At 47.6% G+C, this 15,602-nt stretch overlaps 1 protein-coding gene across 4 annotated transcripts in view; it reads right to left on the reverse strand.

Moving 5' to 3' along the window:
* ZDHHC3 (zinc finger DHHC-type palmitoyltransferase 3) overlaps window positions 1-15,602 on the reverse strand; it is a 59,227-nt gene that overhangs the window by 30,933 nt on the left and 12,692 nt on the right. For all 4 annotated transcript variants that reach the window (XM_067754064.1, XM_067754066.1, XM_067754065.1 and 1 more), the window contains exons 2-3: window positions 12,120-12,449; window positions 827-951 (exon numbers count right to left, since the gene is read on the reverse strand). In XM_067754064.1, coding sequence (XP_067610165.1) covers window positions 827-951; window positions 12,120-12,425 — 431 coding nt within the window. In that variant the 5' untranslated portion in view covers window positions 12,426-12,449. The remainder of the gene's footprint in view (window positions 1-826; window positions 952-12,119; window positions 12,450-15,602) is intronic.

Raw genomic sequence — 15,602 nt, forward strand, 5'->3', positions numbered from 1 at the left:
GCCCGCACAGAAAAGCCACCTTTCAGCCGCTCGGACCTCGCACAAAACCCAGATGCTTCCACAGCCTCAGGACGACGATACCTCCTGACATCAGGAGCCAGTTCATTCCTCCACAGCCCCTCTCCACCCCGAACACACGCTAGTGTGAAAAAGGGACTAAGTGACAGGTTCGTGATTTCTGTAATTTAGCATTTAAAGTTCTCGTCATGATAAAATGCAATATTTAGCTGGAGGTTTTCTTTTGTCAAGAAGACTCAAAACAACAAAGAAATCTGAAAACCAAAAGGGAAAAACCACCACAGATAAAACAGGGAAATGGCTTTTTTGGCTGAACTCTACAACTGTCAGACCTCTAGAAGTTTTGTTTTAAAGAAAAGTCTTTCTTTTCTTTCAAGGACAACCCCCTCATTTCCCTATAAAATTTAAGTGAAATTGCACCTGCCCTTTAAATGTGTCAGGGGCTAGACATTCACAGAATGATTTCCTAAAGCTTTGTCTCACGTGCCCTTAATAAAGTAATAAAGCTGTGCGGCAGGAAGAGCAGGACTCCCCTCCATTTCACAGATTTGGAGACAAGGGTGGAGACAAGCAAGGGCCTGGGCAGGGCCCCCTGGCAAGTGTGGCGAAGCCTAGTGTCCTGAGTCCGAACCAAACACCCTTTCCCACCCTTGCCCTCCTGTGCAGGTGGGGATGGAGAGTCAATGTGGTCACTCCGTGCCCAGAGCAGGGCACGTTCAGAAGTCCTGTTGCTGATGGCACCCATGGAGGGAGGGCGAGGGCGGGGGCGCAGGGGGTGAGGAGGGGAGCCCAGGCGGGGGCAGTGTACCTGCAGTGGTGGGCTCGGTCAGGCTTGATGCTGCAGCATTTGGGACACTTGTACACCACCTGCCCAGGCTTCAGCTGTAAACTCTCGATGAATTCTTTAGTAGCATTTCCTTTGGGCACCGCCCCCTGTAAGAAAGAGAGGTGTCAGGGTCAGGCTAGGGGTTCCCTCAGTTCTGACATTCCACAGAGGCGATGGTCATTTGAAAGCAGCAATTCCACATACGGGGACAGGATATTTTCATCCCAACGACATGTGGGTTCTGTTCAGAGTTACGCCAATACCAATAATAAGTTATTGACAAAGAATTTCCCCAAGGAACAGTGAATGATTTTCTACACTGGACAGTTACGTTGTTCCCGATGATCTTCTATTTTCATTTTACTAACACGGTTTTCATTGAATGCATCCTTTCCTATGTAAATATTACAGGGAGGATTTGACTCATCAACTACAATTTTGATTTACATTAGATTTCCCAGGGACAGTTTCGGTCTTTGTGAATTTTCATTGGTGAGCAGCACATCTAATAGTCCAGTTTTCCCAGGTCATAATTCACAGCTCTGAATGTTATTGGGTTCTGTTTAAACTGGAATCAAGTTTTATTTTATTTTATTTTTTATCAGTACTATTGTTATGGATTGGTAATCTGTGCTTAGTTCTTATGAATCCACAAGCAACTGTAAGCCACTGCCCTAAGATATTCAAGTGCTCTCCACACCAAGATGCTGAAAACCAGATGTGACACAGGATAATGATCACCTCTGTGGTGGTGAGGAGGCTGGGAGTGGAATGAAGTGGGGGTGGGGCATATAAAGAGGCTAACCTGTCTTTGTAACTTTTTTTTTTAATTTACAAAGCTGGGAGGCGAACACGTGAGTGGTCGTCATATTATCCTTTACACCCTTTCAACTGTCTTATGTATTTCATTAAAATTTTTCCTGAAAGTTCAAAAGAGAAGTGGAAAAAAAATACAACCTGCAAAATACAGTCAGATGCCAGAAGAACCTATCAAAGACCTTTTAAAAGCAAACAAACTTTGGTAGGCAAGGACTACCTGGTACATACAATGCCATTTATGCTATAGTTCTTGACATCAAACAGCCATAAAAGTACACAGCTATTGACATGGGAAACGTCTATGATAGACTGTTAAAGGGAAAAGTAGATTCCCAAACAGTATGTAGACTACAAACCCATTTTGATAAAGATTACACACACACACACACACACACACACACACACACACACACACACACGTACATGCCAAAGTATTAACGGTTATCTCATGTAGTAAAATCACAGGTAATTTTTAATTTATTAACTATATTTCTTAAATGTTCTAATATGAACATGTGACTTTTGCAAAAAGGAAAAAACGCATTTAAAAAAACAAGCAAAAAAATATACTCAGGAAGGAGCTATGCAAAGTAGGAGTATGACCAACTTTCCTGAATTTTGTAACCGAAGTGCTGTGACTTATCTCACCTTGAGACATCTGAGGGTCCCCCCTTAAGGCCAGTGAAGGGTCAGGGTCTGGAAGTCTTCACAAAGGTAAGAGAGGGCCCAGATCGCCTAGATGAGTGGATTTTTAAAAGGGGCTTGGGAAGGGCGCTGGCCCAGGCAGAGGGGGAGGTTGCAGAAAAGCCCAGAGGGTCATACTTTAAATTCTCTTTAATGTAAAAAAGTAATTGAGTTTGGGTAACTGTGTGACCTTTTGTGGATCCTGAAGCCAACAGACCGCATCTGGAAGTCACTATTGTCATGTGTACAAGAGAAATGCACTAAGGAACAGCGTTTCCCCAAGGTGATGAAGCAATAGGGCTGTTTTCCTAAATGAAGGTCGTTTTTGGTTTTTTTCAGGTCCAGTTTTTAAGGTCACCACCACCACAATTTGCTGTAAATCTCAGGAGACCCTCCCCATAAAGGGCTACAAGAGCTTTACAGAACCAACGGCAATCAGAGCTCTCATTTGGTCTCCTCATTACTGCCTGTTATTCCAGACCACAGTCAGAGACATTCAACAGCGCAACCTTTCTAAAAGTCCCTCCTCCATGTGACTCCATTTGCACAAATCTCCTGGAAGGCTCATTCCCATCCAGGCAAGACCCCACCTGCCCAGTGAGCCCATCTCGCAGAGCTAGAGACCCACTGGGCCAGCCCCTGAGACTGAGTCCTCCTCCCTCCCTCACTTCCTCCCTCCCTTTCTCTCTCTTTCTTTCTTTCTTTAAAAGAATAGGCTCTTCTGGGCTCATCTCCACAGATTTCAGAACTTACTAGTTCATGGTAAGGGATTTTGTTCTGTATAACTCTTGATAGACGGCTGGGAGTTGGAAGGCCTGCTGAGACATTTTTGCCACTGCTGTCACGTGTGCACTAAGAAACACCCACTACCTCCACCCCTACCCCTGTTCCTATATCTCACAGGGATGGCTTGAAGCTTCCACATTACTGCACCCCGGGAGAACAAAACATACTGATTTCTTCCTCATTTCCAAAGTAATATTTGTTCATGATTTTTAAAAATGTATAGAGAAGAGAAAATTAAAAGGGAAGAATGCACCCTCTGATTCGATCATCCAAAGATTAGTACTATTAACATTCTGGAGTATAGTTTTCCAGTCTTTTCTCCTTGTAGGCTAAAAACACTTAAAACAATCTATACATCCATAAAAATGCTCATATGCTTCTAAAACATATATTTGGTCCCGCAGTGGAATCCATTTGAATCTGGGGGCAGGAGGCGTGACATAGCTCCATCAACCATTCCCCTCAGTGGCTAGCCCAAACTTCCAGTACCTTCCTCGACCTCTGCCCAGCACCTTTTCTATGTCAGAGGAAACGGAGGCTGCCAGGGTAACCCCCTCCTTACTCCTCCTCTCGCTCCTCCGATCCCTGGACTCACGGGGACCCACTGTGTGGAGGACGAGGGGCCCTCAGGGGCTCATACTTCTACCTCAGAGCTTTCCCTTCAGGCTCTTAGCAGACTCCATGCTCTCCTTCCTTCACAGCTAAGTTTCTCCAAGTTGTGTACATTTGCTGTCTCTGCTCACCTCTCACTGACTCTTTTTTTTTTTTTTTTTGCGGTACACGGGCCTCTCACTGTTGTGGCCTCTCCCGTTGTGGAGCACAGGCTCCAGACGCGCAGGCTCAGCGGCCATGGCTCACGGGCCCAGCCGCTCCGCGGCATGTGGGATCCTCCCGGACCGGGGCACGAACCCGTGTCCCCTGCATCAGCAGGCGGACTCCCAACCACTGCGCCACCAGGGAAGCCCTCACTGACTCTTTAGTTCCAATTCTCTGGCACCTGTTGCCTCCATACCACAGAACTGCTCCCACTAGGTCAACAAGCAACTCCCTGTGGCCAAATCCAAAGGTCAGTTCCCAGCCCTCATCTTTCTTGGGTCTCCTCACGCCCACCAGTCCCTCCTCCTGTCACTCTCTTGTGACGGCTCCATGCCCTCTTGGTCTCCACCTGCCTCTAGGGCTATGCCTTTCTCACTCTCCTGCCCATCCTGGACATGGGTGATCCTTGGGGCTGCACCACTAGCCCTCTTCCTTGTTCATCCTGCATTCCCCAGACAATCTTCCTCTATCACCAGCTCCAGCTCAGACCTCTTTTGGGGACGAAGATGTTTCTACCTGGTTGTTCAAAAGACATTAAAACAAAATAAAACAAACCCCCAAAATTCAACTTCACAGAACTGAACCCATTACTTTCTCCACAAACTGTACTTCCTATTCTCCCCTTCCTGGCCCATGAGACATCATTTACCCGGTCACCTGGGGTAGAAACCCAGTAGTCATCTCCAGCTCTTCTAACCCTCTGCCTCACACTCCCACCCACTCCACCAACTTAATATGGCCCCAAATGATGCCTTGAATCCAATGTTCTCCCCTCCGTGCCACTCTCACAGCCTTAGTTGAACCCCATCATCGTGTGCCCCAGACACTAGAGTCCCCCAGGTCTTCCTGCCTCCAGTCTCTCCCTGTATCCTGCAGCCTCACCTCTATCCTTTCTCCCCACTATTTTCCAGAGTAAACTTTCTAAAATGTGCATCTGATCGTGTTATTCCCCTTGCCTAAAAGCCTTCCCTGGCTCCCTAGAGCCTTCACATGGTACAGAGTCCAAGCTCCTGGGCAGGGCTCAGGCAAGGCCACCAAGATCCAGCCCTGAACCACCCTTCCAGTGTCACCTCCCTCCCCTGACAGTCCCACCCTGTGGACTACCTGGAGTTTCCCAGAGGCTCTGTGCTCTCCAAGTCTTCCTCTTGTGCCCTTAGGGACCCATATTAGCACCTCCCCTCTAGCCTGTCATGCACATCCTTGCCTCCTGCACCTACAACAAACCCACTCAGGGACCACATCCTCTGCCTTCTTTCTAATGGCCCCAGGCTACACCCAAGACAGAACCCATCACTTGGCCTTTGTGCTACCATAGCTTGTATTTGTCTTATAACACCTATCATTTAAGTATACGCTGATCTCTCCTACATGACTGTAAATTCCTGGTGGACAGAGACAATGTCTTTAATTTGTAGCCCAATGAATTGCCCAGGGCCCGGCACGGAACAAGTCTTCAATAAATCCAAGCTGAGTAACAGTGATGATACAACAGACATTTATTGATTGCTTATATGCCAGGCACAGTTCCAAGGGCTTTACTGTACTTTGTCAATTAATTCTGACAATAAACCTATGAGGCAGAGACTATGATATTCCTCATATTATAGATGAGGCAACTAAAGCAGAGAAGTTAAGCAACTTCCCAAGATCACATGACTAACAGGTGGCGGTGGCAGGATTCAGACCCAAGTCTAGAATCTATGCCTCTATCAGAAGACAACTTACATATTTTATTATTTTTTAATTTTTTTATCTTTTTGGGTGCGTTGGGTCTTTGTTGCTGCATGCGGGCTTTCTCTAGTTGTCGCGAGCAGGGACTACTCTTCATTGCAGTACGCTGGTTTCTCATTGCAGTGGCTTCTCTTGTGGAGCATGGGCTCTAGGTGCACTCTAGAGCCCTACTGAAGCAGGCTTCAGTAGTAGGTGCGCAGGCTTCAGTAGTTGTGGCAGGTGGGCTCAGTAGTTGTGGCTTGCGGGCTCTAGAGCACAGGCTCAATAGTTGTGGCACACAGGCTTAGTTGCTCCACGGCATGTGGGATCTTCCCCAACCAGGGATCAATCCCATGTCCCCTGCATTGACGGATTCTTAACCACTGCGCCACGAGGGAAGCCCCCAACTTATGTTTCTATTCTATTAAGTGATTGAAAAGGGTTTTCTTTTTAATTGCCTTCATGCCATAATATCATTCTCCTGTGAAGTACTGTATAACTACACAAACATTAAGACTGAAATAGGCCCAAGATAACAAGGCCTGTTTCAATTAGTATCCAGGATAATATGATGATGTAAAAAGGACACACTTGGAAAGGGGTGGAGACAGGTTCCAAAGAAGCACCAATGATGCCATTTATTTCAAGCAACAAGTATGAAAACTTGCTAAAACTGTTTCAGGGGCCATGGGATCATGGCATGAGCACACCTGCTGGTCTAGTCAGAAACTCTCCCTCTAATAGCTCTGCCAGGAACAGGTGACCAGCCCCAGGCCTGTGTCAAAAGGCCACCTGTCTCCTCCACAGAAAGGTAGGAGGTAGGTAACCCCCAAATTGGTCACCTTCTTCTCTCTGGAGCTAGAAAGATTTTCCGGTCAGTGTTTATGGATTACTCAGTGGCAGGTATGAGAAACTGCCTGGCACTAGGCAGAGTGCAGCACCCTCCTCAAATGAACCCTGAGGCAAGTCCCTGACCTGATCCAGGGAATGTGTCAACACCTTTGGGCAAAGTGTGCGAGGCCCTTCTCTGGCTGCACGCAGCACCCACGTACATTACACGGCACACTGCAGGACGACCCGGTGCTATTCGTCCTATGCTCCCACGGACCTGACATCATTCTGCCACCGTACTTGCCCGAGTAAATACTCACTGATTCTGTACACAGTTGTGCTCAATAAGGTCACCGAGAGAGAGACTCCAGAAGGGATTACCAACTGCATGTTGAAGTGAGTCCTGTTATTCCGGTTTGGGCAGCTGAAACTCCAATCACTGGCCTGCAGTGGTCTCAGATAGTCATGTGAGGTCTGTTTATAGCAAGGTGTTCACAGGGTGGGATTCAAAGGCAGGGAGGGACACTGGCAGGCATACAGATGAATTTTCCTTCCCTTAACAACGTGGTTAAATTGAATTCATTTACATTCCTCTTGTTCTCAAATCTCAGATTTGAGATAATTTACAATGAGGTTAATAAACGATTAGGTCCAAAGAAAGCAGGGGCAAAAAAAAAAAAAAAAAAGCTGATCATAGGGTTGACACAACTGCTGTGATTGTGTAGTGCTTGGCTTTGGGCTTTCAGCAGCCAGGACAAAAAGAAACACGCTCTCAGCTTTAAGCACCTTCTGGGAGACAGGTGTTGTCCCAGATCTAAATTTTAAATGGAATCCTTCAGGATTCCTGAGGGGGTTCCTAGGATGAGGAGTTAAAATGTATTTATAACTGGAAAAGGTCAGGTGGTGAATTGGGATGGGGCGGGGAGACAGAGCAGGTACCAAGGTCAGAAAGGGTCCCTGAGCCCAGGTTGCCTTCAAGAGGCTGCCTCCTCCAGGCAAGCGGAGCCACTCTCGACCTCGCACCGTCTCAAGTGTTTCAGGAACACACAAAGCTCCTTTGAAGACATTACACAACCTCAGAGCAGGCAAGGAGAGGGCAGCCTGAAATCAAACACCGGTCTGACTCACGCGCCCGCCCACACCATGCCACCTCCAGGCCAGCACACCTGCCAAGTGAGGTACGGCCCCTCTGTCCACCTGCCCCCTTCCCTCTTCTTACAGGCCTGTCTATCCCTTTCACCCCATTTCTCAAATGGGAGTTCCACCTCCAAGTCATTTCTTTCTCCCCTTTTCTGCTCAAGCTCTTCGTGGACCCACTTACTACTATGTTGGAGTAAATGACTGCTAAATGGTCCAGAAAGCTGTAGTGGTTGCAACTCTTCTGATGTTACATTTGGAATAAGAATTTCAAAGCTGAAAGGGCTACCAGTAACTGTCTGGGGGAGACTGCAGGAGTTTTTTGTTTGTTTTTTGTTTTTGTTTTACTAGTAATATTAACAAACTAAAATGATATACAATGCATACATTGTTATACATTGCTTATAACCTCTGGATATAAACTTTTCTGAAAAATTATACACAACATGAATTCTTGAGATACAAAACATTACAATCCTATTAGGGAACTCCTTAGAATCCTGCAGTGGTGCCTTTTTAAAAACAGACTCTGCCTGCAGTGTTAATAAGGAACCCCTAATTGACTTGCTTTCAGTGTGAGACCTGGGCTCCCCAATTCCGTCCCTTGGAAGCCCGGGGTGTCCCAGGGGTTCCTTCCTCTGCAGCCCCACCTCTCTCTGTTTTGTGTACTGGGTTTTGCATAAGATGTCACATGTTGGGAGTGGGGAGAGGCAGGTGGCAGCATGAAGAGCCGGAGATGGGGCAGGTCTGCAGGGCATGCTTTGAGTTGCTCCCCTTACTAATGGTAGATATTTGACAGACGCTTTATTTTTTTGCCCCATTTTCTTTCAGGCCAACAGCAAAACACACCTATGAGAAGCTGAATGGTGTTTGGGATATAGTCTGTGGCTCTCATTTGGGATTGGAAGCCGAGCAACACCCAGTGAGAATCACTCTCTCCTGCATCCGACTGCAAGGGGCCAGACTGAGGAAGACCCTGGAGAGGGCACAACGTGGAGGTCAAAGAACACATGTGTGTGAGGGTAGCAGGAAGGCCAGGGCAGAAGCCTCTTCTCCCTCCCACCCGACATCCAGTTCCCTGATTCACATGCCTTCTAGAAACCAGTAAACTCCACACTCTACTCTCTGATCCCAACTCCCCACCAGCCCCAGACCTGGCTGTCCACTGCCCAGCTAGCACTCCTGCTTACATGTAACAGAGACACAGTTTGGCCAGAATAGAAGTCTTGATTTCTCCTCCAAAATCTGTTCTCCCCAGACTCTCCCATTCAATAAAGGGGACCAGCAAATCTCCCAGCTACTCCAGCCAAGACTCTGGAAGGCACACTCTCTGATCCCTCTCCCCTTTTGTCACTCTTCTGAATGGCGGTTCTCAGACCTGGATGAATATGAGGGATACCTGGGAGCTTTAAAGCACCCCAATCCCAGGGCCCCATCCCAGATCAATTAGAGTAGAATCTCTGGGGATGGGGCCCAAGGCATCAGTACTTTTCGAAAGCTCCTCAAGGGATTCTAATATGCAGCCAGGCCTGAGCATTAGGGGCTTAAAATACATTCCAAATCCAAAAGTTTCTCTCCCCCAGCCTCACCGCTCCCACCTTGGTCTGAGCTGCCACCACGTCTTGCGTGGCCCACTGCGATAACTCTCATCTTCCTGCTTCTACTTGCCCCACCTCAGAACCCTATCGCAAGCACAAGGCAGTGTCTTCTCAAAATATCAGGTCACATCGTGCCTCTCTGATGGCTTCTCACTGTACAATAGAGACCAAGGTTCTCACGAGGCCCACAGGTCCTGCCCGGCCTGGCTTCTGCAGCCCTCCCCACCGCTTCCAGCCCCTCTCGCCTCCGCTCACCATGCTCCGGTCACCCTGGTCTGAGTCCTGTTTCTCAAACACGCCAAGCACACTCCTATCTCTGGGCCTTTGTACCTCTCCTCTGCCTGCAAGGCACTGCCCTCTGACCTTCACCTGCCTGACCTACCCCTTCATGTTATTTAGGCCTCAGCTCAAGTGGCATCGCCTCAGGGGTCCTTCTCAGATCACCTTCATTTAAATAGTCCTCCTGGGACTTCCCTGGTGGTGCAGTGGTTAAGAATCCGCCTGCCAATGCAGGGGACACAGGTTCGAGCCCTGGCTCGGGAAGACTCCACATGCCACAGAGCAACTAAGCCCGTGCGCCACGACTACTGAAGCCCACGCACCTAGAGCCCGCGAGCCACAACTGCTGAAGCCCATGTGCCACAACTACTGACGCCTGCTCACCTAGAGCCCATGCTCCGCAACAAGAGAAGCCACCGCAATGAGAAGCTGGCGCACCGCAACAAAGAGTAGCCCCCGCTCGCCGCAACTAGAGAAAGCCTGCACGCAGCAACGAAGACCCAACGCAGCCAAAAATAAATTAATTAATTAATTAAAACCAAACCAAACCACTATGAGCTTTCAGGAGTTCCCTGGTGGCCTAGTGATTAGGATTCTGGAAAAATAAAATAAAATAAAATAAAATAAAAAATAAGTAAGTAAGTAAATAAATAAATAGTCCTCCTTCGCCCCAGAAAAGTCACTACCACAGCCCCCTGGATCACACGGTTTTGCTGTCTTTAAAGCCCTTTTCGACTTCTGAAATTACCTTGTTCCATCACGTCTTTACTGCCTGACGCCCTACGCTAGGATGTGGGCAGCAGTAGGGCAGGGATTGTGGTCTGTCTTGCTCACAGCTGTATCCATTGCTCAGAAGGACCCTCTCACATAGTAGGTACTCAATAAACATGGCATCCATTTTGTCCCACTCCTCAGTGCCCCCGGGGCTCCTCCTCACTGCTGCCACGGTGATCCTTGTAAAATGACAATCTGATCTCATCACTCTTTTAAAATCCTCAGGGGCTCTCGCTGGCCCCATTTTCCAACTCCTACCCCACTTCTTTGGCACTCTGGTCACATCACCAAACCAAACCCATTCTCCTAAGTTCCTACCACTCCAAACAACCACACTCCTGCATTCCTGTGTCTCTGTGTATGCTGCTCCCTCTGCCTGGAATGCTGTCAGTGTCTTCCTGCCCTATCACCCTCCACCTTCCCATGTACATTGTTCTGACAAGAACTGGCCTGGGCATCACCTCCTCCAGGCAGCCACCCCTGCCTAGACTGGTTAATTTTTGTTCTTCCACAGCAACTTGTGCTTCCTTCTGCCACAGCCTTCATCACACAGGGTTAACCTCACCTGTTGTCTCCTCTAGACAGAGGGCACCTTGAGAGAAGGAAGAGTGCCTGGGGCTCAGCAGACACTAAATTATAAGCTGAGACAAATAATGTCTTTTACTCTTGTATCCCCAATAGCAAGGGCACCATAAAAATTTCTGAATGAACCCTTAATTTGTTTCCATTATGATCAAATTGATGCTGCTGAGGAAAACTGTTTATGCCCTGTGTTTCAGGGCACTTATAAACATGTACTTCGTTTCCTTCAGGTGACAGCTGTTCAACAATCCTACGAGCAGCTCTAACACTGGGCCAGCAGGCCCCTGCCTGCCAGTGTGTGCGATCTCTCCAGGCACGTGCATGAGAAGAGGCGCCATATGGGCCGGTCACTGGCTTGTGATTGAGCCGGGAAAGTGGCTTTCCCTAGGGATGGATTAACAATCCACCACCTGAACCAGCAGGAAATGGAGCCCTCTGAGAAGGGAACTAGCTCAGGACCCAGCATTTTTACTGTGCTTTCCCCAGGACTCACAGAAACGAAATCTGTGTGGCCAGTGCACTGCCACTTGCAGTGCTTTCCCTTTCTTAATTTAAACACACTTGTCCCACGTACTGAAACAATTAAGCCATAGGAAGTCTTTATCAAATAACGTTCTCTCTCACTTTTCCCATACAAGATAATGAGCAGGAACGGAGACTTTAATACTCAACAGCCACTTGCACAGCTTGGTATATTTAGCTAAGTCACTGGGCAGAAAACCACAGCTTTACCCACAGATACTCAACCAAGAGGCACTTGCTAGGGCCCGAAACAGGCTTATCCAGCTTTTCAGGGAAAGATGAGCCTCGCCCAAACAAGGTAAAGGCCACTGTTGTGCAGGTTCCTGGAACTGGATAGGGCTTTAATTTCAGCTTCACCTGGCTCCAGTCCTATCTTCACTGGGAGGCCCCATCCTGATCCAACCCCCAGCATGCCTTCCACTCGGATCATCTGGCCCCAGCCTCGTGGTTTTCTCACTGTGCCTTTCTAACTAGAGGCTAAGCCTCCTCGAGATCAAACTCCTCCCATGGTAGGCTCAATTAATGCAGACACCTACATACAGAAAGCATCATTCAACCAAGACAGGCTGTGGTACAGATGGGGTCCCCTCGGTGGGGCCTGAGTCCACTTTCCCACCCCAGCCCTGGCCCTCCTATTCTCCACATTCCCAAGGTCAGGGGGCACATGCAGGCGGCGGCCATGCCAGGGCCAGAGGAGGAGAGTGTGGGCTGGTCAAAACAAGCCCAGACATACTCACGGGGTCCGTCAACATGGCCCGGCAGTGGGAAGCCAGGGCCAAGAAGGCCAGCAGGTTGAACATAATTCCATTGATGATGCTGTATACGTAGTCTCGGGATGGAATCAGCATGACAAAGAGGACCACAAACTCCGCATAGAGGACCAGAAACCAGGTGACAACGGCACAGGCGATGCCACAGCCATCACGGATAAACCACATGGTTCCCACAGGACTGGGGTGGGGAGGTGGGACGCACTTCTCTGGCTGGAGGTATTCTGGCTTCCGCTCAATGTCTCGGAAGTGGTGGGCGGGGATAAGCATCATAAGCTATTCTGTCCATACTGGCATCTGGAAGAGAGAAGAAAGAACCCAGAAATTTGGTGTGGTCTTGTCATCAAGGAGACTTGACAAAATTACCTTTCCAAAGCGAGCCATGAGTATCTATGTGCAAACTTCTTGCAGAAAAGCTGCCTAAACCTTCTGTTCATTTCCAATGTGAGTTCTTGTCCCTACTTCTGAAAGCTAAAACAGGGCCACCTTGCCCAAAGCCTTCACGTGACAGATAAAGAAAGGGGAGCCTTCAAAGGGCAAATGCCTCGCCTCAGGTCAGCCGGAGCAGCAGCAGCACACACAGCACACCAGCTGGGAGGCGGACTAACAGATATGTTCAAATTTTGACCTAAAAGACAAAGGGGTGGGAGGGGGAGCACCAGGCCCTCTGGGAAAACTCTCTTCATCAGTAACACTGCTGCCTCTACACTGTGGACAAACTCAGAGACTCGTGTTGAGGCTGGATTGAGTAGGAGGAAAGTAGTGGTAACCTAGGACTAGGGTTAAGCTGCAACCATGGAGACCTTCTAACTTAGTGCACTGCATTAGCCAATAATAAAGGCAAAACACTCACTAGGATGGGGAATGTTCTTGAAACAAGCTAGGGTTTTTAGCCCTATGGCCAAAATGGTTTATTTTCCAGGAATGAGTTCTGCTCTACTCATGGTGATAGGGCAAAGCGTAGGAATGTTGGACAATGAGTCCAGAGATGTTTCCGCACCACCTGCTTGTGGGGCTTCGTGAGTTCTGGTCTCCTGACCTAGGAAAACACCCACATTCCAGCCCCAGCCCCCTCCTCACAGTTGGTGTGAGGGTCGAGGGAGTTGGAGGTGCCTGTTACTCGTGCTGTCGACCGCAAGACCCTGCACACATCACAGGCGGTGTGCACGTCTTCTCTCTAGGAAAGACGTCAGTTACTTCAGAAGCAAGTGCTGAGCAACGCGGCCTTTCTTCCTCACAGCTGCAGCTGAGTCTCTGGAGAGAGCAATGAAATCACTAAGACGCGATAACTGAAGTCTCTCTGTCCACGGCACATGCTGCAAGACATGTCAGTCTAGATTCCCCTGCTCCAGTTCTTTATCTTAAACTCTGGGGCCTGTCGTTTCACCAACCAGGTTTCTCAGAAACCGCGATGGCTCCAGTTCTCTCTCAGATGTAGGGGCCATGGGAAAACCACCCGGAGCACAGTCTATGATGCAGGCAAGCAACATCTCAGTCTTTTGAGAACTCAAATCACTTCACAGCACAGGAAATCACTCAAAAGCAGCACTGGCTGTGTGCTTTTCTGAAGACTGCAGCTCTGAAGGGGAAGGGCAAGCTTTCAATGGTTGTACTGGGTTATCCTTACCCTTTGCCCAATTTTCCTCCTTCCTCCACTGCCCTCACCCCCAACGAAGAAAGAGGATCTGAAGTGACTACAGTAGCGTCATGAAAAGTAAGGATGTGTCCAGAAAGCTGAGAGGGCAGATCAGTAACTACTACTCAAATGATAGACATTCTGGAATCAAAACTTGCACTGACTAATAATGAAAGAATAAGGCCAAGGCCTCCCCTCCCATGGTGGCAGAGAATTAATGGCTGAAAGGCAGTTAAATGTGTACTGTGTGCTTGTCCAAAGGAACACTGACTCAAAAAATACTCAGAGTGACTATCACATTCAACCAGAATTTTCCAATAGAGCAACCTTGTGCTCTTCACAAGATAGTGGCAATTAGTGTTGCCAGGGACAACCTAGAGGCATTAAAAGATGCAGGGATACCTTCTGAAGCACCAAAGAGAAGGACAGCAGGAGACTGAAAACTGGGGACATCTGGGACCTGACCTATGGCAAGCAAATTCTAAAATTCTAAACTCTGTACAAACAAAACCAAACGAACGAAAAGCTGAAATCCCATTATGATTCAAAAGCTGATGGAAGCTCAACATTTTGACAACCTCCAAATGCAAGCATTCTTTTTCCTGCTGCCATACTGATTTGTATGCATATCATCTATGTCCCCACGATTGCTATTTAAGTTCTAAACCAATAGTTTTATTGGACCACAGCCATACTATTCGATTACACATATTATATTCTCTATATCTTTTTTGCAGGGTTGAATAGTTGTGATGGAAAGACCCATTAGCCTAAAGTATTTCCTCTGGCTCTTTACAGAAGTTTGCTGGTTCTAGGTAGTTGTCACCCACCAAATAAATACAGGCACACCTCGTTTTATTTCTCTTCACTTTATTACGCTTCGCAGATACTACTTTTTTACAAATTGAAGGTCTGCAGCAGCCCTGTGCTGAGCAAGTCTATTGGTGCCATTTTTCCAACAGCATTTGTCTCTGTCACATTTTGGTAATCCTCGCAATATTTCAAACGTTTTCATTGTTATTATACTGTTATGTGATCTGCAATCAGCCATCTTTGACGTTACTATTTGATTAAGCTTAGTGAGGAAGGCATTTCAAAAGCTGAGACAGTCCAAAAAGCTATGCTTCTTGCACCAAATAGTTAGCCAAGTTGTGAATGCAAAGGAAAAGTTCTTGAAGGAAATTAAAAGTGCTACTCCAGTGAACACACGAATGATAAGGAAGCGAAACAGCTTTATTGCTGATGTGGAGAAAGTTTTCGCGGTCTGGACAGAAGATCAAACCAGCCATAATATTCCCTTAAGCCAAAGCCTAACTCAGAGCATGGCCCTAACTCTCTTCAGTTCTGTGAAGGCTTTGAGAAGTGAGGAAATTGCAGAAGAAAAGTCTGAGCTTATTAGCAGAGTTTGGTTCATGAAGTTTAAGGAGAGCAGCGATCTCCATAACATGAAAGTGCAAGGTGAAGCAGCAAGTGCTGACACGGAAGCTACACCAGCAAGTTATCCAGAAGATCTAGCTAAGATAATTCATGAAAGGTGGCTACACTAAAGAACAAATTTCCAATGTAGACAAAACAGCCTTCTATTGGAAGAAGATGCCATCTAGGACTTCCATAGCTTGAGAGAAGTCACTACCTGGCTTCAAAACTTCAAAGGACAGGCGGACTCTCTAATGCAGCTGGTGACTCGAAGTTGAAGCCAATGCTCATTTACCATTCTGAAAATCCTAAGGCCCTTAAGAATCATGCGCAATCTACTCTTGCCTGTGCTCTATAAATGGAAACGAAGTCTAGATGACAGCACATCTGTTTATAAC

This window comes from Pseudorca crassidens, chromosome 10 (genome assembly GCF_039906515.1).
Source record: "Pseudorca crassidens isolate mPseCra1 chromosome 10, mPseCra1.hap1, whole genome shotgun sequence".
Lineage (NCBI taxonomy): Eukaryota > Metazoa > Chordata > Mammalia > Artiodactyla > Delphinidae > Pseudorca > Pseudorca crassidens.